At 37.8% G+C, this 24,061-nt stretch overlaps 1 protein-coding gene across 1 annotated transcript in view; it reads left to right on the top strand.

Moving 5' to 3' along the window:
* Positions 1 to 24,061, top strand: part of LOC122810348 (carboxylesterase 5A-like) — a 384,579-nt gene that overhangs the window by 133,677 nt on the left and 226,841 nt on the right. Inside the window, exons 3-5 of the mRNA XM_044081929.1 lie at positions 6,209 to 6,347; positions 10,346 to 10,479; positions 22,941 to 23,094. Coding sequence (XP_043937864.1) covers positions 6,209 to 6,347; positions 10,346 to 10,479; positions 22,941 to 23,094 — 427 coding nt within the window. The remainder of the gene's footprint in view (positions 1 to 6,208; positions 6,348 to 10,345; positions 10,480 to 22,940; positions 23,095 to 24,061) is intronic.

Here is a 24,061-nt window from a genome sequence, read left to right as displayed (position 1 = left end):
TTAAAATGGGGAGGGAGGTGGCAGAACAGATTATGGTGGATTCATCAGCATATTGGATGAGATGAGTGCTAGGGATGGTCCAATTTTAAGTCGTTTGTGAAAATGTTAAAGAGTAGTGGCCCAAGAATGGAACCCTGGGGTACTCCTTTGGGAATACTGAGGAATGGGGAGGTAGCTTTTTTCCATTCCATTTTTCCATCTGACTGCTTGTTGCCTATGGTGGGGGATAGGTTCAGTTTAGAGAGTTTGGTTAAGAGAAGGTTGTGAGAGATGGTGTCGAAGGCCTCAGATAGGTCTAATAAGAGGGTGGACACAATATGGCTGGAGTCACGAGCTTTGTTAACAGTTCTGTATTCTACTTTAACTTTTCAACCACACACACACACACACACACACACACACACACACACACACACACACACACACAGTCATTAATTAAATCCCCCCCCCCCACAAAAAGTAGGAAAAAGAAGGACAGGAGATGCCCGATGCTACAGGGACAGGAGATAGGTGGCAGATCAAGAGAGAAATGTCCGATGCTAGGTGCACACGCGCACATATACACACACACACACACACACACACACACACACACACACACACACACACACACACACACACGCACACACACACACACACACACACACACACACACACACACACACACACACACACACACACACACACACACACACACACACACACACACACACACACACACACACACACACACACACACGCTCCGTCATTAACTAAGTAACTAATTGAAACTTCTGAATGTACAAGAGATCCCTTCAGTGAGGAACTACGAGGAACATCTACTTTTTAAGACTCAAAAATGAGGAACGTTTCTCATGATGTACACTTGAGGGGTACGATCTATAATTCTTCAGAAATTGTATTTTGCCACACCTCATATTATACAATCCCCTGGGTGATCCCCAAGATGTGAAAATAATTTCCCATTGTGGATTCTTGACCCTCCCCTTGCCTCATTTTTTTTAATTAAGTGGTTGAAATTTGTGATCCATTTTCTACTGACATGTCTTTTTGATTAAGGCACCAAAAACACAAAAAAAATATGCTCCATTTAGTAAATCATGCAAACAGATTTATATTGTTTAGGAAGAAAACTGTGAACTTTGACATTTCTGTTATATCTAAATAGATATCAGAGATTCAGAGATTATCCACGTGCAACTAACAACGGGCAAAACTGCAATTCAAACTGTAGCTTGCTACAGATCACCCACTATGTCCCAGGACCCCCATTCCACATTTCTGGAAACACTGGGTAACATAAAGGTCCTATCAAACACCCTAATATTGGGTGATTTCAACTACCCAAACATTAACTGGGAGAACTACTCAAGTACTAACTCCCTTGCCCAACATTTCCTAGAATTTATAAACTCAAAAGCCCTGGAACAACTGGCCAACACTCCCACCAGAGATGACAACATATTGGACCTGGTCATCAGCAAAATGGGCGACCAGTGTTCCGCACCGGAGATCAACCCTTCACTGTTTAGATCTGACCACAAACAAATCACTTTGGATATCCACATTCCACCCCCACCCCTGGGCAAGGAAACCACCGTGAAAAACTTTTCAAAAGCAAACTTCACATTACTTAAGACAGAGGTGGAAAGTTTCAAATCCCCCATGCTAAAGGATAACACTGTCCAAGCTGCAAAATCCTTTACTAATGCATTCTACGGGCACCTACAAGAATGCATGGATCATGCTATCCCAAGCAAAACCAAGACTCACTTCTCTAAGAAAAGGAAACCAGTCTGGTGGACCCATGCCATAAACAAGCTATACAATAGAAGGAGGAAACTAGTACAGAAAAGAGTAAAATCCCAATAAGGGAAGACATCCCTGATCAGTATCAGCAAGAAACTACGATCCCTCATAAAATCGTCCAAGGTGAGATTTGAAAGAAAACTTGCCAAGGACTCCAAAGATAACCACAAGGCATTCTTTGGCTATGTCAAGAATCTTAGTGTCAATGCTCAGATCTGCTCGGAGTTAGTGCAGAATGGCACAAAATACATTGAACTGACCGATATCGCCAACATCCTGGCAGACAGGTTCAGCGCAAACTTCATCCCCCTCTCACCCCCAAAAGGGCCCATAACCATACCAGAAGAATGTAGTGCCCCTGAAATCACAGACACTCAGGTTAAAACAGCCCTCACCAAAGCCAAAAACACAGCATCAGTGGGACCGGATGGTGTCCCAGGCTGTGTACTACACGAGCTCAAAGACGAATTAACCCCACACCTAAACACACTGTTTAAACTCAGCATCTCCACAGGCTACATGCCCACTGAGTGGTGCACAGCGACAGTTATTCCGCACCATAAAGGTGGAGCCACAACAGACCCCGGGAACTATTGCCCTATAAGCCTGACTAGCTTGGTCTGCAAGGCTATGTAGCACATCATGATGGAATTCATTAACAGAGACATTGGGAACCTCCAAACACTGGACCCTACCCATTTCAGCTTTGTTAAGGGCAGATCATGCCTCTTAAACCTGGTGGACATCTTTGAGACAGTTACCAAGGCTATAGATGAGGGAAAGGTGGTACACACTGCCTACCTAGACCTCGCAAAGGCCTTCGATACCATTCCCCATTCTGGTATTATAGACAAGCTCACCAGCCTGAACATAAACCCCTTTGTCTCAAGATGGGTTGCCAATTAGCTCATGGACAGAACCCACATGGTGAGAGTTCCAGGAGCTAGGTCTGACTCTAAAGCGGTTACAAGTAGTGTTCCCCAGGGCTCAGTTCTAGGACCTCTCCTGTTCGGCATATACTTCTCAGAGGTACAGACAAGCACAGGAGGACTATGGCTGACCAAGTTCGCAGATGACTGCAAACTAGGGGCTATAATTGACTCACTGGCTGACACAGACATCCTCCAAAAAGGTCTCACTGAGACGGATACCTGGTGTCAAAATCATGGCCTCAAGCTAAATGCCAAAAAGTGCATAGTTATTCCTTTTGGAAATAACAAAGTACCCACAAACTACCACATAGGTGGTAGTCCCCTAAATACGGAAAACGTAATAAGGGATCTGGGGACCCAAGTAGATAGTAATCTCTCCTTTGATAATAACATTGCCAAAGTGGTTAGAAAATCCTTCTATGTGGCCCACCTAATCATAAAAGTGTTTGCATCCAGATGAAAAGAGGTCATTGTGCCCCTCTACTCATCACTCATCAGACCCATCATAGAGTACAACGCCCCATTTGGGATGTACCTTACAAGACACCTGCAACAGCTGGAAAGACCACAGAAGTACCTCTCCAAGAGGATCACTGGCCTCAAACAGATGCCCTATGCAGTTCGAATGAAGAAACTCCAGCTGTACTTGGTTGCATACTGCCTGCTCAGAGGTGATCTCTGCCTGACATACAAGGTCATGTCCAACCCAGAATTGATGGACATGCTCCACCTAAAGAAAACCTTATCCCCTCGAGCCACATGCTCTAGGGATCTAAACCTCACCACAACAATAAATAGGATGTGCTGGAGGGATAGATTCCTGTCCCGGAGGCTTTCCATGCTTTGGAAAAAGATTCCAATCTACATTAGGCAGAGCTCCTCACTAGCACTCTTCAAGAGAAACCTTGACGAGTGGATGGGAAACAGTAAGTTTACCCCTGGGATCACTTCAGTGGCTCTGCTGGACAGAGGCATAAGGAACTAATCTAAGGGGATGGTGAAAGCCAACACATTTTGGCTAGGCTTATAAATGTCTTTGGGCAGATAGCCTAGTACCTAACTATGAACCTATAAACCTAAATATATGCTATCCTCATTTTTTTATTATGTTTTAGTGGGTCTAGCAGAGATGACCTATACAATTCGTCAAGAAACACTTGCACATGCCTATCCATAAAATACAGAGATGGTATCCCTAGCTACTACCTGCAACTAACTTAGCTTGTTTCCTGCGAAACCCCACCACTTAAGGTTTGTAAGCTGCTTGAAACATGGAAACTTAAAGATTTCCAGTTTCATAGAAAGGCAGAAATATTGTCACTTACTTAAGACCCTGAAAATGTCATCTTCTCACTAGCCAGCTGATGGCCCTTCTTCAGTGCATTGTGAGATTACACAGATTTTCTTTAAGTGGGCTGTACCATGCAGTCGCAACTTTCTGAAAAACAATTGAGACATTAGTTTTAAGAAGTATACTAGATCTGTACAGTATTGCACCAACAACTATAACTATAGCATGTGTTTACAAAAATATATAGAAAGAGCAGATTCCTCATATCACCACTTCTAGAACATACCATGTGCATGGAATTAGAAACAGAAAATATGTAATTGATATTACTGTGGTTTGTTTTATCAAGTGCATTAAAAACTTACATGATCATATTATTCTGCTGAGATATACTCATCAAATGTATAATAAATAGGCTACATTCTAAATGGGTGTTGTTGCTAGCTGACCAAAGAATGGTAATGCTTCAGCCTTGGATTATCTGTGAGTGTGTGTGTGTGTGTGTGTGTGTGTGTGTGTGTGTGTGTGTGTGTGTGTGTGTGTGTGTGTGTGTGTGTGCGTGCGTGCGTGCGTGCGTGCATCTGTGCATGTGTGTGTGTGTGTGTGTGTGTGTGTGTGTGTGTGTGTGTGTGTGTGTGTGTGTGTGTGTGAGAGACCCAGTTTGCAAATTTGGAAGAGCAGAATCTGAAGAGTCTCAGTAAGGTACTTTATCAAGCATAATTCTTAAAAGAAAACAGTATGCTTTCTATGAGTTCCTTATTATTTGCACAGGGGTGGAAATAGTGAAGTGAAAAACAATCCCATCCTAATGTGCATGCTTACATTATGTATACAAACAGCACTGTTTCAATACATCTAGGACTATAAATAAGCTACCCATGGGAGAGAAAAAGGTAGTTCAGGAACAACAGCTTAAAATGTGTTGGTTTCTCTCCAGTCATCGCGCCTGCTTACCCAGATGAAACTCTGCTCTCTCTATTACTAATGTTATTGCTGTTTTTGTTATTATTTATTAATATTAATCAAAGAGTTTTCCTGGCTGCACTTCACAGACAAGGTGTCACTTTCATGAGCTATGTCAAGCATCAGTGAAGTAGCTTGCTTAAAATATTAAACGTAAGTATTAACAATGGCTTGTTTATATGTTTTGTTAACGTTTGTCTTTAGTAGCACGCACACAACCTAATCTATAGGAGTCTAGTATAAAACAAAAAAATGTGCACAGTCGCCATGTGTGTTAGAAGCGAAACTTCTGTAAGGAAAGTAAATTGCATGTTGTATCACCTTTATCTTAGCATGTAGTACATTTTTGCACTTCCTTTCAGAAGTTTCACTTGTACTGTGGGTTGTGACCATGCACATTTTAATTTCTGCATTTAGGTAGCTTCTGTTCCACACACATTCTCCACAAACCCTCAAATTAAATATTCTACCTGAGATAAGTAAATAGCATCAAGTATAAAGGAAATATTTTTTTTCTGGCAAAGTTAAATATTTCTTTTACTCAAAGATCATATAATATCTGAGATGGAATACATTTTTAGCCAGAGGTGTTGGAAATACAGACCACCAGTACGGGTGTTTGCCTTACAAACACAAGGTGCAGGGTTTGAGTCTCAGAAGAGATAATTGGCTAGGCTTAAAATGGCTCGCAAGGGCAGTTAGCTTAGTACTAACCTATGAACCTATGAACCTATGAACAAGGGGATATGCCCCTTTAATAATAGATATATCGGTCTTACTATTTTTATTTTTACCAAAGCAAGTCTACTGCATTTTTTGAAATGTGTGAGACTATTGCTACATTTTGTAACAATTAGTAATGCTACATTCTCAAAAGTCAGAAGTTTCATGCTAGAAAGTTATAAAACTGATAGTCTATCTACAGAAATTCAGTGATGCCATGAAGTCTCTTTGTCAGTTTTCAATATTATTTCCATGCTTTGATGAAAGTTGTGATTCTTTGTGGCTCATTTTTCTGTAATTAACTCATAAGAAAATAGAAAGCACTTACTGTTTTCTCTTTTGTATACTTTTAACATAATTATATTGCAAGTACTTTATTCTTAAACAAGCACGTAATTTATTTATTTTTGCTAGAATTCAAATTGTTGAAGAACAATCCAGATTTTGTACTTGTCATGCACTTTTTCTTATTCATATTATTTTGAAACAGGTGTTTGCAACCCAGGGAACAAGTTTATATGATATTTGAATATGTGGGAATCGAAATACCTCCTCTGGAGATGAACGAAGACTGTTTGTACTTGAATGTGTACACTCCGGTACCACCAAATGAAATGACAAGCATACCGGTAAGTAAAGTTACAAAAACATGATTAGGTGATATTGTGCTTGCACAAGATATAGAAAAGTACATATTAGCCAAGATAAATGTGGGAAAAATTACATTACAACCACTCTAGAATTGTGATGGCACAGCAAAGATAAGGAAATAATCAATTGAATATCTTTATTCAGCGCAGTAAGGTTTGACGCTGCTCTCTGGTTTTTGTTCATAGAGAAATTACAGGACACATAAAGACACATATTTAATAACCTTCCTAGACTGTCAAATGATCAAATCAATTAAAATACAAAACTGAAATTCTCACTATCCAGTCGACATTAACTTGTTACTTAGACTTTATAAATCATACTGTTGAAGTTATCCCACTCCGGTATGGAACCTGAAACGTATGTGCTTCCAGAATACACTGCCAGTTGGCATTTTCTAAGCACGCAATTAGATAAGAATATTAAAGAAGAGAGGAACACTGTCATTTGCATACCCATTAACTTGGTAGCATTTATACATGTTGTAGGGTACAGGCAAATTGGGATCTTGAGGCTATCCTTCAAATGATAAAAGTTTAGAAAGAGCTTATGATCCTATCAACCTGTATAGGCAGTAGCATAATTTTTCCAGGCTTTCTGCACACCTACTCGCATTTAGCAGTTATAGTGTTCTTCCCTCTTTTAATATACTTATATATTCTTTGCACATTCATTAAGCTCTGCATATTTGCTTATGGTTAGCTAATGTATTTTTATCAGAACATTTAGAAAGGTGTCTTATATGTGTTGATATACAAACGTTTAATAAACTTCCTGTTTCCTGTACATGCATATGACATTTTTACAGAGCTGAACAGATTCATGCATGCATACAAGCATTTAAACATAAGCTTCATTCTTACATAAACTCACTTCACTCATTATTAGTTTTGCATAAAGAACTCTGGCATTTGAAATTACTTGTCAATATACTTGCTTATTTAGTATCAGTGAATGTGAGTCAGTTTTTACTAAAATACTGTGTAAATCAAATGCATCATTGTAATTTATTAATGGATTCATTTATCCTTCTTGAAATAATTTATGCTCTCTATATGCCATATGTGATATCAAATATTTTCATTAAATGAAGGTGTGTCATTGAAATTGGTAGAAACATTATTCCAGTGCTACCGTTCCCTATCATTCTATTACTGATAATACCTGTCCTATACAAGTATGCTTGCAATTTAATTTTCAGCTGTTTTGTCTCGCACTTCTTTGTACCCTTTATCCATAAATCTGGAGATAATTTTTTTTATATTTTCTAAAAATTTGCAATATTCATTGTAGACTACTGTAACCATAAGAAATGGTCCACTTAATAAAAGGGATTGCATTATAATGAAATATAATATTCCTATCTGTGTTTTTAAAATAAACAGACATTTCTAAAGAGACAGTCTTAATACTTATAATGAAATCTGGTTACAACAGAGCTAACTTATAATAATAGTATGTAAATGTAAATGCATGATTGTAACATTCTGAGATCCATGCTAATCATATGGCGTAAGACAGTTGAAAAGGAGGAGTATTTTAAAGAGTTATGAAGGATTATTTGTATACCTGTCTGAATGGCTAAAGACCTTAGAAAGGAAGGTTTGAGTGACTCTGGAAATATCACTGACCTTCTTTCTAAATAAGAGAGGTGAATGAGTATTCTGTTTAAAGAAGACAGTGCTCCATCCCCAGTATACGAAAAGACCAGGATCGGCTTGTATGCAAACATGGCTCTGAGCATTGAATGTAGTGGGAGAGTAAAATATGTAACATATACTCCTTGTATAAGTATGATAAAGCCAGGTGGGAGATCACGATGCAAATTGATGCAAATCATGACACAGTGTCTGGTATTTCCTAGAACCTCTTTTACAAAAACTGTGAGAGAGCAGGGCACTGTCTGCAGTGAGATGAAGGAGAACAGTATTTCTGTTGGCATGGATTCTGGGTTAAAATATGGGAAGCTGCAGCACAAGAATCAAAAATTCCACAACAGTGTCATGGCAACAAGGTTGACACACCTGGCAGAGTTCACATCTTAGTTACTGACAAAAAGAAAATATTTAAGCTAAGAGACCACACAGATTGCAACCACAGAAACTTACAGAAATGTATACATTTCAAAGTGAAAACAGCCCAAACATCTATTATTATATCTTTAAAGTTTAATTTTTTAAAATGCTACTCGACAGATAATCAAAACAATTATAAAATCCAGAACAGGAATATCATTACAGAAAACTTAAACCACAAGGCTTAATGTGGAAGGGAATTGCAAAATCTCAGAAGCTGCAATATATATATATTTCCAGAGGAGCTGAATCTCTAGATAGTAAGAACATAGGACCCATTGTTTTGGCATCTGTTAGGACAGAGTGATAGCACTGTGTTTAGTTTTGGAGACATTATAAAAGAAGGAAGGTCATTGTTTTGGAAATGATTCTGAAAAATAAGTTAACAGTAGGGTGTGTGACAGGACAAGCTATCACAATGTCATCTATTTTCACTCAAAAAGACAACAGCAAGGGGAGATATAATACAGATATATGTCAGTAGGTGGGAATTATGATGTGATGACACCTGAAAGAAAGGATATGGCAGGTAGGAAAAAGCAGATCAAGGGAACATGGTTTTAAATTTGACAAGAGAAACTGCTTTTGAATGATACGGCAGGTGGCAAGTAACTCAGCAGAATAAGTAGCAGAAGCTGAGATGGTGGAAGATTTTATATCAGCTTGGGAGACCTAGAAATGAAATGGCAGGGAGAGGAGCACCTGAATTAGAAAATCTGCAGCAACCAAGAAGCTCAGATAAAGCAGTCCGCTTTCACCATCTATTTGATGTTATGTCACATTACACTAATATACCAGTGCTTTTTATGGTGTCAAGCCCCCAGGGCGATATGAATCTGTTTAAAAGTTACATTAAAGCTCTGTTTTGAGAAGCAATTTACATTACCTTTATTATGGTCGCCTGATGCCTAGATTATAGGAGATATGTATAGTTATTGATGTAATATATTTATTGTCACGGCTGTATAGTTTGCAGTCTAGTTTATTCTCTAAAGCAGCTTGTACAAAAAATAAGTTGTTAACATGCTTAACGTTTTCTGGTGTCCTGCATGTATAACAGTAACTAGAGAAACTTCAGTGTTAAAAAATGTGTCCTTGTCAACAGTCTGCTGCTCTACAGTCCCTTCATACTTACGAAAATAGGTCTCTGATACGAAGGTTACTGACTATGTCAGAGTATGCATTTATATATATGTTTGGATATATTGTGCACATATATGCTCTTGTGTATGTATGTAATGTGGATTATATATATATATATATATATATATATATATATATATATATATATATATATATATATATATATATATATGTGTGTGTGTTTGTGTGTGTGTGTGTGTGTGTATCTCCCATTTACTTATTTCTGATGAGTCCCATTTTTCAGCAAATCGGTAGACACTCAGACATTCCCATCTGTGTCTGTCTGAGAGTTAATGCATGTTATGTATGATAGTTTGAATTGAATTTTTCTTTCACCTGAGGTCGGGGTCAAATTATTAGGATACAGCTGAGATTTCTACATTGGTATTACATTACTCTGATCTTATGCATCCTTCTTGAACAGATTTATTTTTATACAAATCTGAAAAAAAAATTTTAAAAAAACCTATAGATAATAATCACTTCAGAGAAGAGAGACCCTCTCCTTGTTCTAGTCCATTAAGTAATAGTCCATTATAATCCAAATAAAGTTTCTCCTATTGAGTATTGAAAGCAAACTCTTATCTGCAAAGTCAAATACTTTATGCACAATATGAAGGGGTATAGTCTTTAGTATCAGTGTTTGTGTGTGTATATATTTTTGTTAGATTTTTGGAATATTCCATTTCAATGTAAATGGAAAAACAGCATAAATTGAATAGTTGTGCTATAACCCTTCTTTCCTTATTTTTATTTAGGTAATGGTCTTTATCCATGGTGGAGGGTTCATGATTGGTGGTGCCTATATGATCGATGGTTCATCGCTGGCAGCCTATGGAAATGTAGTGGTCGTAGTAATCCAGTACAGGGTTGGTGTGCTTGGATTCTTCAGGTTTGTATTAATATGGGTTTTTCTTTACTCTCCCTGCTGTAGACCAGAGAGTAGTAAAACTAATAAAGAGATGCTCATAATTCACAAAACATGGGATGACCTTATACCTCAAAGAAGCATCTAAGTTGTGCTATGATATCGTTCTGGCACCTGTAACAAATACCTCTACAGTTTACATTGGTCTTTGGTTGCCAGAAGTGTCATGCAAACAGCTTGCTTGTGGAGGCTGTAAAATATCTCAAAAAGTGCCCATTGACTAATTAAAGTAATTATTTATGCATCTGCTAGTAGTTTAAATTATTGAATTTTGTTTTAGAAATCATAAACTGTTTCAAACAAACAATCCATTAACAGCTAGGGTAAAGATAAAATGGTATCTTGCTTTACCAAAAAGTGAAAAAACAATCATGGAACCAAAAACTTATATTCGAGCTCACAATCTCAAAATATGTGGTTGTCAGAAATATCTTCCAAACAGCACTTGCCCGTAAAGGCTGTAAAATATCTCAGAAAATGCCTACTAACTGATAAAAGGGATTATTTATGAACTTGCTGGTAGTTCAAATTATTCAATTCCTCCTTAGAAATTAAAACATATCTTGTACGATCATTCCAACAACAGCTCAGGCAAGGATAAATGGTACTTTCCTGCACCAACAAGTGAAAAACAAAATCAAAGAACCAAAAAAACTTATATCTATCTGAACTACCAATCTCGCTAGTGTAAAGTTCAACATTTTGTAGTAATCATCAATAAACCAGAGAGTTGCCTCAAATATTTTACATGATCAGTCATCATAGTAGAATAGAAGCAAACCAGCAAAATGTCAGTACTAGAACTGGATCTGTGATCGAACTTATTGTATTACTATTCAAAAATTTTACTAACATATGCAACTTAAAATCAAGTTTTCTATGAATACTTTATTACAGAAAGAAAAAAGCAGCTACTGCAGATCAATTCCAAACAGAAGTCAGGCAGAAGACAACAAACATATAGATATGCTGACTTTAAAGGAATGATTTAATGTTAAGACAGACAAGGATGAAAATAAAATCAAGTTAAAAAAGCTAAGGGAAACTTCTAGTCTTTTCTATTAAAGTAAAATTAAAGCTGGTTTATAAATATAATTTTCACCTTGCTTATTATGTAAAACCCAACAACAGAAGCACATTCTGTGTCAACCAGTAACCCACTACCATTCAGGAAAAAGTAATGCTCATTGTTTTACTAAGCTACACATAATCGCCAGCACAATTTATGAACAAATAGGTTGTAATAATTTAAAGTTAGCAATTTTATTACAAAAGACACTTTTAACATTTAGAAAAACACAGCTAAAATGGTACTAATGGACTTGATTATGAAACTGTCTTAACAAGTGAAGTACGTAGTGCTCTACTTAATGCCCCAAATAAATGGCCTTAATTCATTTTGTTAAGTAGCAGTTTGAAAACTCCAGTGCACTGTTTCTTAACAGTAACTTAAATCTATTCTGTTGAAGTCATGATAAATAGCCTTTAGTCATGTAAAAAGGAAGACAAAATGCTGTTCCATTGTGACTTAAGTTAAAAATGAGGAAACCAATATGTTCTTTAGTTCTGCTAGATGAAAAAACTTTCATCAACTGAAAGTAGTTTTCCCCGTAGCCTGTAACACGCTAAGTAAAATAAAAAAAAAAAAAAAAATTCCCTATGTTCTGAATCATAAGAACAGTGAAGGAGATATAGATTTTGGAACTTATAATTATGTGTGCTAATGAGCAGTTTTTTTTTTTATTTTGACATTTGTGAGCAATTTAACCATTTGTTAATTATTAAACTAAGACGTCATTACAAACGCATATTGGGTTGAACATTCCTTCTCAAGAATTTTGAATGTCTTGAGATACCACATCTGTTTTCAATAAGGGAAATGGTGTTTTGATTAATTTTGCAGGTAGTGCTTCAACTTCTACCATGCTAGCTCCTGTTTGCAGGAGAGCTGCACTCATTACATCAAGTTGTAGTCTTCTTGAACAGACAGTGGTACTCAAAAATCTAAACCGTAGAACCTACATTTCAGTATGCAAACATCTTCAACACTGTGAAGTAATGGTGACACTTTTGTTTTGCCCTGGGCTTCACTTGCTTGCAGTCTGCAGCAGTTCCAGTCAAGAATCCAGCCTGTTTTCTTTGCTCATATGTGCGGAGATGGTTTGATAAACTAACTGCACTGGTAAACATGGCTTTACAATATGCACATTTTCTGAGTTTCACAGGAGTACCTGTTTGTAAAGTAGAATCTATTAATTTCTGTGGCTGATATACCAGCAAATTGTTGTCTTCTGATAAAGGAAGGGCAACCTCTGAACAACTATCTTTCATGCAGTTTGTACTGTATTCTTTATAAGAGAAGCCCCATCACCGAGGTCTTCATCTAGTTTCTTCTTCTTAAGAAGATCAGTGAGACTACATGACTGAGAATTTTTTAAATCCTGCAGTTCTGAATTTATCTCTGTGCAGTCATTCTGATCACTGTCTACAGTCCCTGCTTCTGTTTCAGCATCATGGCTCTGTACTTCACGTGGAATGCCATTTAATGAAAAGCATAAGCAGTCACTTTTTGCAAACTTTGGTTTTGGAAAAACACGCCTGTTATTTAATACTTTTGCAATTTTTGCAAACTTTTCTTCATTTTCATAATTTCTTCTAGGACACAAATTGGTGATTTAGTTGAATCCCATTTTGTTTCTCCAAGTCTTTTTGGGTGTCCTCAGACATGATTAGACAACCCAATCTTGGTGTCAAACCACCCACCACACAGTATGCAAGAATGTTCAAGTGGAGTTTTTGATTTCACTAGTGTTTTTCTGGCACATTTAACTAGGGTTCCACTCTTTTTGGTATGTTGTACTTTATCAGTACATGCTATCTGCTCTAGTGAAACCACATGGCGTGCTTCATAGGTAAACCCTGCCCTACGAAGACGCACATGAGCATGGTTTGATAATCCTACACCAGTTTCAAACATGGCTGCACAATATGGACATGTCTTTTTCTCCAAAGGTAACTCATCCCAGATGAAGTCAGAACCATATGGCAATTTCAGTCCCAAATATTCTAAATACTCAGCATTTTGTTCCTCTTGAAAGTGCTTATTATTCTTCTCAGCATCATCATAGTAGTCAAAGTATAACATACTGTTATAACTCTCTCTATATATATTATACTATTTTGTACTATATTATATTATCCCTCAACTAAGCATTGTACAGTCTCCTGAGGGGTGATCTTAGCTTAACCTTTCACGCAATGAATGACCCTCCTCTTTTTGAACTTCTTTTTATAACCAGCGGTAAAGGAAACACCCACTCGATGATGTTGCCATTTCAACAATAGCAGTTGGTGCAACAGGCACCTAACCCAATTTATCCCCATCTCTGGGGCAGGTTCCATTTATATACCCTCTACTTCTCTCCACTAATCAATAGCTTTCCCCTCTCTCTGAAACTTATTGCATCCTGTTTGATTTAAATTGTAAAATTAGCATTCTACTCCTATGTTGTTCTTTTATACTAACTACTACTTTTAAAAATGCTCTTACTATAATCTACCTGTTTTTTAAATTTTTCGATATATAATACTAGTATTTATGACAAAATGTAATCTGTATATACTCAAAAATGCTCTTGTAGTCTGCTAGCTGATTGCCTTATTCCACCTGAATAATACCTGTAATAACGACAAAATGTTATATCTATTTACTGGAGCTTTTCTCCCCGGGTCTCTGCTGAAAAAGGGCTTCAGCTCAGACAGACATTCCTGGCCAACAAATGTAAAATAAATAAATATAAATAAATATATCAAGCAGAATACTTTACTGGCAACTTTTAAAACACAATATAGATGACTAGATAGGTGATCACAAAATTTCACCTGGGATATGGTCTGGTAGTTAATGCAGAGGATTAAGGCTCCAAACTGTTAGAGTTGCTTCCTGTAACCAAGGGTCCAGGGCTTGATTTCTTCCACCTCCAATGTCCTGCAGTGTGAATGTGAGAAAGTCACCTAACCAGACAGTGCTTCCAGGTCACACATGAAAAGGAACACTTCTGTCCAGTGGGCCTACATGGTTAACAAATGTATTTAAGAAAGAAAGAAAGAAAAGAAAAGACATTTGGAGAGAATCTTCTTAGTGGGACAGTATACATTTGCCACCAGCAGTGGGTAATATTGCTGAGCTTCTTAGTGGTATCCTTGACCACAAGCTTATCAAGACCTTATTGAACCTATGAATATGTACTTTGTACTATACAGTTCTTGAACCAAAGACAATGAACAGATACAACACAGGGTATTTTGTGAGATCATGAAAGCTTCAAACAAATTATTTTAAAAAAAGGATAGTATCTTTCAATGGGCTATCTCTCTGAAGAGTAGTATATACAGTTCAGTAATTACATTTTTATTTATTTAGCTTGTTGAAAGGAATGATGCAATGTTTGTTTGTTTTGTTCACCCAAGGCACAAGCCAGATATTTATGGATGAATTACTACCTTCATTCACCAAGTTAAAATTGTCCAATTTCAGTACTGTATAAAATGAAAATAAAATATGATGCAGTTCAGATCTTCAGGAGGAAAAATAAAAAGAACATCAGTTTCTGAGAAACAACAAAAACAGTAATAATTACAAATGATTAATTAAAATCAATAATCTGTGTGTGAGGTATATCTGCTGTGAGATAATTATCATAAAGTCCTAAACAGTCAAGCAAACATTTGTGTATACCAGCCTCAGTTATGTTTTATCCAGTGTGTATCTACCAGGTAATTAAACTCAGACACGTTTTTATTTATTTTATTTGCAGTTTGTTTACCGGAAAGTCCATTGGGCCAAGATGAGCCCTTTTTTCAAAGGAGGCCCAGGGAGAAAAGCTCCAAAGTACATACAAGCAAAACAAATATCAGCAAGAACTAGTACAAAGAGTTAATACAGTACATTACAAAAACAAACTCAGCCGTAGTTCATACAACATTTTATACAAATTAATAGAAACCAATTGATTTAGTTATAGCAGTAGCAATAAGATTTTTGTGGTAAATAAATAATACATAAATAAATAAAACAAGAATTGTCTCAGTATAATTACCTAGTCTGCAAATTGATTATGTGGCTAAATAAAGAGTCAACCAATCACTTATTCTAATGGAGCTGGTTAATTTCACCAAAAGCACATTTCACCAAATTTCATGTCACCAAGACCAAATTGCCGAAAGCACATTTCACCGAAAAACTCATTTTGCTGAATTTCATTTCACCGAAAATAGTAGTGGCAGTATATATGCCCTTTTCCCCACTGTAGTGCGATCCTGGAGTTAGACTATATAGTTGGAGGGGAGAACACACACCCACCTACTCTGATTAAAAAGTACTTAGCCTCTTAAAAGAAGCTGCATAGTTTAAAACAAGCTAGGTGGGGGGCTACATCCCCCACACCCCTCAATATGGGGGGCTGTGTCCCCCACACCTTCCAACTATATATTCTAACTCCAGGATTGCACTACAGTGGAGAAAAGGGCATATGCACCGTCACTACTATTTTCGGTGAAATGAAATTCACAAAATGCTTTTTTTGTGAAATGTGCTTTCAGTGATTTGCTCTTGCTGAAATAACATTCGGCAAAATGTGCTTTCGGCGAACTGAACCAGACCTATTCTAATATATCATGACCAGGGTACCTTTTTTTATACCCTCTATGTATCCTGATTAGAACCTGGGGTGCTTATTACAACCCCCACCCCAAAGCAATTTGATTTTTTTTTGTAAAGTTCAAACACAGTCCTATAATAAAAACTGTTGAAATTTTAAGTGAATCAGGAAACCTAAAAGCACAATCCTGGATCCTAGATTCTTTCCATGAGGTTGTTAAACCTGTTTTCCATGTCAGAGTTTACTGATCACTTTAGTGCTTTAATGTACATCCTCTGCCAGGGTCTATATTAGAACACCGAACTTTCAAAATTTTGAGTGTTCTAATATCGAACCCTATTAATCGAAAATTTAAAACATCGAACATAAAGAATAGCAAATTTTTTCCTAGGGAAAAAATTTGCTGTTCCAAAACACATACACATAACACAAGCACACCAAACAAACAGCAATCCACACACATACACCTAAACTCTTACACCTAACCCTACACTGAACTATACATACACCACTAACTATCCACTTACCTTAACCCAAACCCTAACCCTAAGGTCTGTCACTATCGGGCAGTCACCTCACCCGCGCCCTAACCCTAACTCACCTACCCTGCCCTAACCCTCACGTCCACACAATCGCACACTTACCTGACTCACGCCCTAACCCTAACTCACCTAACCCGCCCTAACCCTCACATCCACACAATCGCACACTTACCTGAACCCAACCCGTAACTTTCCACCACAGCATTGAAAATACCGAAGCAACAGAAACGGACAACCAAATTCTTTCCCTAGGAAAAAATTTGGTTTTCTGTTTCTGCGATATTTTCACCGTTCGCTGAAAATGGGTTGATATTAGAACACCCGGAATTTTGAAAGTTCGGTGTTCTAATATGGACCCCTCTGCCATTATAACACACTCTATAAAGTAATATGCCATGTACTGCCACAGTGTACTTCCTCATCTAATTGTAGGATGTATGTACCTAGAGTTTATTTTTATAAAGAGATTTAATATGGTGTAATATTTATGCAAAGGAGAACGCAAAACTAACCAATGCAAAAAGAGCAGCAACAAAGATATTTGAAGAGAAATACAGGCAAAGGAATCCGAACATGGAAATCTTTACAATACAAAAAATAAGAAGACAAAGAGGAAAATCAGAAAACCAGGTTAGTAATGGAGAAGTTAAAAAAATAGAAACTGAGATTATGGCGTACCTGCAAAGTGAAGGATTCCATGTAGAATATTGAATGCAGCAAGCACCACAACAGGATAGAGTAGTGGATATCCAAATTTAGGGGAAGCCAGTTGAACAGGAAGCAATTGGTCAGGTGCCATATCAAGATATTTTGGAGCCTTTCACAGGAAACCAGTATAAATGTTCATTTGAAGCTAGACAGCAATGAAAGAAACAGGAGACTGTGGCAACTCTGATGCAGTCAATGCTGAGGAGTGATAGGCCAGTGAGTTCCCATATGACAGAGCAACAGATGGTACAGGAAGAAATTGAAGAGAAGATGCCACAGGGAGATGTTATAGAACTTTCTACAAAATGCCCACAGAAATGGAAAACAGGGGATGTGCCCTCAGTTTGGAAGAAAATGAGCTAAGACAAGAGTTGCTTAATTTAATAGACATAGACAGATATATTAAGATCAATGAGAGAAATAGATTGCAGAAGGTCAATAAAACCCCAAAGTCAGAAGTCTGATAAAACAAATGAATGCAGTAATTAGAACTATTCATAGAGATCCATGCGATATAACAGAAGTAAACAGGATATATTACTGTGCAGCTAAATTAATAACTGTTAAAGTTCTACCACAAGAACATAGGGTAGCAAGGGAAAGGAAGGGGAGAAATCGAATACCATCATGGAAATATGAAATTAAGACAAGAAGTGTCACTGTTAGAAGACTATAGAAAAGGAATAGATCAACAAAAATACTAAGAAAGACAGATGTGATAAAAGCAATGTGCAGTATTAGAACAGACCAGGATCTATCATGCACTATTGCAAATAAACTAAAAATTTCAGCAAAGGCAAGAAAAAGATAGAAGATACACAGATAAATATGACGGAAAAGTACAAAATAAGCAATTTACTGATGACCCAAAAAGTTTTATAGAGAATTGGGAAACAAGGCAAAAGGAACTGAAAGACTACCCAAAAAAGAAGAAATAGATACATTTTGGAGAAGTATCTATGAAGATCCTGTGGAACATACCAAAGATGCTAAATGGATAGAAGAAGTAAAAGAAAGAATAAGAAGTTTAAAAGTACAGGATATGAAATGGGTAGAAGCAACAGCCAGAGAGATTGAAACAAAAGTTAAGAAAAGCCTCTAACTGGAAAACCCCAGGCCCAGATGTAGTACCTAACTTTGGTTAAAAGTATTAACATCTTTGCACAAAGATTTAGCCATGTGTAAGAACTATTTATATGCACACCCCAAACAGACACCAACCTGGCTAACAACAGGCAAAACAATGCTCCTACTTAGGAGTGAACCTGCAAGCTACCCTAAAAATTATAGACCAGTAACTTGCCTTCCGATGACATTTAAATTATACATGGGAATTGATGCTGACAGAGTTTATAGTCATTTAGAAGAAAACTCAATTATGGCAATAGAACAAAAGGGCAATAAAAGAAAGTCATACGGAACAAAGGATCATTTGTTGTTAAATAAAGTCATAGTGGAGAACTGTAAAAAGGGGAATAGGTTTATAGGTTCATAGGTAGGTACTAGGCTATTGGCCCTAGGGCCTATGTAAGCCTAGCCAACATGGTTCCCTGGCTTTTGCCATCCAAGAAAGTTATTTTTCTGTGACCCTGTCAAGCAGGGCCACAGGAGTGATCCCCAGGGTAAATTTCCTAATTCCCATCCATTCATCAAGATTTTTCTTGAAGAGTGCTAATGAGGAACTTTGCTCGACATAGATAGGTAGCTTGTTCCAGAGTATGGGAAGTCTCTGGGACAGGAATCTATCCCTCCAGCATGTTCTATTTATTGTGGTGACAAGGTTTAGATCCCTAGAGAGTGTATCCCAGAGGAATTGGGATTTCTTTAGGTGTAGCATGTCCAACAGCTCTGGGTTTGACATAGCTTTGTATGTTAGGCAGAGATCACCTTGGAGTAGGCAATATGCTACATAGTAAAGCTGGAGTTTTTTGAGACGGTCAGTGTAGGACAACTGTTTAAGACCCGTAATCCTCTTGATGAGGTACTTCTGTGGCCTTTCCAGCTGTTGCAGATGTCTTGTGAGGTACATTCCAAAAGGGGAGTTGTACTCAATTATAGGTCTAATGAGTGCCGAGTAGAGGGGAACAATGACCTCTTTTTTCCTGGATGAGAACCCTTTTGTGATGAAGTTTGCCACTTAAAAGGATTTTCTGACTACTGTGGTGATGTGATTATCAAAGGAGATACTACTGTCTACCTGAGTCCCAAGGTCTCTTATCTCACCTTCAGTGTTAAGAGGACTGCCGCCTATGTGGTAGTTCATGGGAACTGAGTTTTTACCAAAGGGGATGACAATGCACTTTTTGGCATTTAGCTTGAGGCCATGGCTTTGACACCAGGTATTCATCTCAGTGAGGCCCTTCTGTAGGATGTTCACATAATTTGGGGCTCGACTATGGCATCTAGTTTGCAGTCATCTGTGAACTTCAGAGGCCCTCTGTGTTAGCCCTTACTTCAGAGAAGTAGATACCAAACAGGAGAGGACCCATGACTGAACCCTGTAGTACTCCACTTGTCACTGGTTTGAAGTTCGATTTGGAGTCTGCAACTTTTACAGTATGGGTTCTGTCAGTGAGCCAGTTGGCAACCCACCTTGTGATGTATGGATTTATACCCAATTTAGTGAGTTTATCTATAATTCCAGAATGGGGGATAGTATCGAAAGCCTTGGTGAGGTCAAGATAGGCTGTGTGAACTGCCTTTCCCTCGTCTATGGCTTTGATGACTGTTTTAAAGAAGTCAATCAGGTTCAGGAGGCATGATCTGCCTTTCACAAACCCGAACTGGGTGGGGTCCAGGGTTTGGAGGTTACCTATGTCTTTGTTAATGAGTTCCATGATGATGCATTCCATGGCCTTGCAGACCAGGCTCGGTAGATTAATAGGGTGATAGTTCCCGGGGTCCATGGTGGCTCCCCCTTTGTGGAGTGGTATAACTGTTGCTGTGCGCCATTCAGTGGGCACAAAGCTCAATGTTAGGCTATGATTGAACATGGTGCTTAGGTGGGGGAACAGTTTGTTCTGAAGTTCATGTAGTATGCAGCCTGGGATGTTGTCCAGTCCCATGGAAGCTGTGTTCTTGGGTTTGGAAAGTGAAGTTTTTACCTCCGCAGCTGTGATTTCAGGGGTCTATATTATATCATCGAACACTTAAAAAGTGAACGCTGATTGATCGACCTAATTTAAGTGATAGCTTACAATCTTGAACTGACAGATCAGTGATTTTTTTCCCAGGGAAAATAATTGCTGATCCAAAACACATACACACAACACAAGCACACCAAACAAACAGAAATCCACACACATACACCTAAAATCTGATACCTAACCCTACACTAAACTATGCACACATCACTAACTACCCACTTACCTTAACCCAAACCCTAAACCTAAGGTCTGTCACTATCGCACACTCACCTCACCTGCTCCCTAACTCTAACTCACTTAAATCCGCCCTAACCCTCATGTCCACTCAATCGCACACACACCTAACCCAAGCCCTAACCCTAACTTACCTAAATCACCCTAACACTCACATCCACACAATCGCACACTTACCTGAATCCGACCGGTAACTTTCCACCATAACACTGAAAATACCGAAGAAACAGAAACGGACAACCAAATTCTTTCCCTAGGAAACAATTTGAGTTTCTGCTGCTTCGATATTTTGCAGTTTCGCGAAAATAAGTTCGATCAATCAGTGTTCGCTTTTGTAAGCATTTGAGGATATAATATAGACCTGATTTCAGGGCTCTGAATTCTTTTGGAATAGATATGGACCCTTTAGGGGGTGCGAGGGGGTAAAGTTAGCACTGAACCTATCAGCTAGGATGTTGGCGATATCAGTTGGTTCTGTAATTTTCGTGCCATTGTGCTGTAGTTCAGAGCAGACCTGGGTGTTGCCATTGAGATTCTTGACATAGCTATAGAATGCTTTGTGGTTGTCCTTACAATCAGAGGCAATTCTGTTTTCATAGCTAGCTTTGGAGGATTTTATGAGGTATCTCAGTTTCTTACTGAGGCTGACCAGGGAGTTCTTCCACTCATGTGATTTTACTCTCTTCTGCAACAGTTCCTTCCTTCTGTTGTAGAGTTTGTTTATAGCGGGGTAATCTAAGCATGGCATGGATTGACTACAAAAAGCATTTGATAGTATCCCACATTCATGGATAAAAGAGTGCTTAAAAATGTATAAGATACACCCTACACTGATCGACTACATTACAGTGATCATGAAACAGTTGCAGACCAATTTGCAATTAAGCCATGATAAAGGACAGATTATTATCCCAGGGATACAAATTCAAAGGGGGATATTCCAGGGTGGCTCTCTGTCACCGCTGCTATTCTGCCTTGCCATTAACCCATTAAGCTGTTTAATTAACAGCTTAGGTCATGGCTATAATTTGGCTCCTAGAAAAGAACAAAGTATAAAAACTTTTCATCTTCTCTTTGTCGATGATTTAAAACTGTATAGCTCATCAGATGAAGAACTGAAAGCACAGCTGCAGGTTGACAGAACTTCTTCAGATGATATAAGACTGTCATTTGGTCTTGATAAGTGTGCAAATGCGACCTCTAAAGCAGGAAAACTGCAGCACCAGGAAAAACATCAGTTTGGGACAAGAATGTGATGTAAAAGATCTTGATCAAGAGGGAGTGTATAAATATCTGGGAATTGATGAAGGATCAACAATAAAACATGAACAAATGTGAATAAAACTTAGTAAGGAATACTTTAGAAGACTTAAATTAATTCTGAAAACAGCGCTGACATCTAGGAACAAAATCCAAGCTATAAATCAATTCAATTGTGTCAAATTGCAATACAGAAGTGAATTTAGCTTCAGATCTTTGTATGTCAAGGAACCCATATACGCACACATACAAACACACAAACACACACTCACACACACACACACACACACACACACACACACACACACACATATATATATATATATATATATATATATATATATAAACGGTTCTCCTGCATTTGACTGAATGTATGTTTGTTCAACAAATGCAGTGGTGTGATTCAATGTCAACAGTACAGATGGCCGGATGGCGAGTATGTCGATGGTATGAAATGTCGATTCAGGTAAGTGGAGTTGTGAGGGGTGAGAGCACCCACACACATATGTGAGTGTGTGCATGTCAGTTAAGGTTAGGGTCAGGGATGAGTGAAAGATGGGAGTTGTGTGTTTGTGTATTTTAGGGTAAGGGTAAGGATTAGGTTAAGGGATAGATGCAGTGTTGTTTGTGTGTGTTTGTGAATGTTTGTGTGTTTGACTCAGCCTTGAGCAGTGACAGTGTTACTGGAAGGTGTAATAAAATTAAGGTGTAGGGTTAGGGTAGGAGAAGGGGCAGTGTTAGGGTTAGGGTTAGTGTTAGCCCCCATTACTTACGTGGTGCAGGGGGGAGGAGCATTACAGCTCTAAAGAATTTCACACAGAGTGCAATAAATACTGAAATCTTAACTGGCATTATCTGTGATTGCTTTCCTGCAGCACTGGAGATGAACATGCTCGTGGAAACTGGGGTTTCCTCGATCAAGTTGCTGCTCTGCGGTGGGTACAAGAGAACATCAAGAGCTTTGGTGGTGATCCAGGTTCTGTAACCATTTTTGGAGAGTCAGCAGGCAGTATAAGTGTCTCCATGCATGTACGTATATTACACTATTATTATTATTTATACTATTCATTCTCAGATTACTACTATGAACCTTTTAGAATACTTGATTGGAGCCTAGGTATGAACTATGTGCTGTTTACAAATACAGATGCCTGAGAACAACTGAATTATATTCATGTTTTTCTACAAATTATTTTTTATGGAATATTAGTCTCCTAGTACCTTATTGCATTCTGTGTCTGTCCAAATGGATAAGAAGACATAGAATAAGGATGTAAATATGGAAAACACCTGTCTTCTAAAAAAACATACATCTAGAATGAAGATGTGCTCTCTAAGTAATGCAAAAGAAATGTTACATTTATGATATTTTGAACAATGGCTTTTATGACAGAAGTATTAGTTTACAAATTAGTTTACTGTCTGGTATACTCACAAAGGCACAGTCATCCAAAGAAGATACATCTTGGAAGTCATAAAGCAGAAGCCAGATATTATTTTTTGTACCTGGCTCAGCAGGTAACTGTAAGGAATCAGGAATCAAAAGGCATAAACCTTAATTGTTACTTTAAGTAAGAAAAGGCATGCCAAGCTTTGCATATTACAAGGTGGGTGAGAAAATGCTGTTTGTAAAGCAAATGAAAGCATATGTTCTGCACTAACATTTTTTTCTTACTATATACAAATACTTTTGCATAATGACAAAACAAGATCACAGATTCGGGTATAGCAGGATGATGTATAAGTATGCTGGGGTGCTTGCCAATGCATGACAAGTTTTGCAAAAGCATGCTGTATACTGAAGATACAAACAAATATAGCTGAAGTGTTACAGGAAGCCAGCATACACAGGCATTTCAGAAATGTTGTTAATCTGCACGTTGATAAAATAGTGTAGTGATGGCAAAATGACATGCTTTGGTGGCAAGTATCCTGAGAAGTCCAAAATGTAAAACAACAATAGCTAGAATGCATGTTTGCAAATAAAGTTAGAATT

This window comes from Protopterus annectens, chromosome 8.part1 (genome assembly GCF_019279795.1).
Source record: "Protopterus annectens isolate FY-2018-M chromosome 8.part1, PAN1.0, whole genome shotgun sequence".
In the NCBI taxonomy this organism is placed as follows: domain Eukaryota; kingdom Metazoa; phylum Chordata; order Ceratodontiformes; family Protopteridae; genus Protopterus; species Protopterus annectens.
This window is presented reverse-complemented; position numbering and strand designations above follow the sequence as displayed.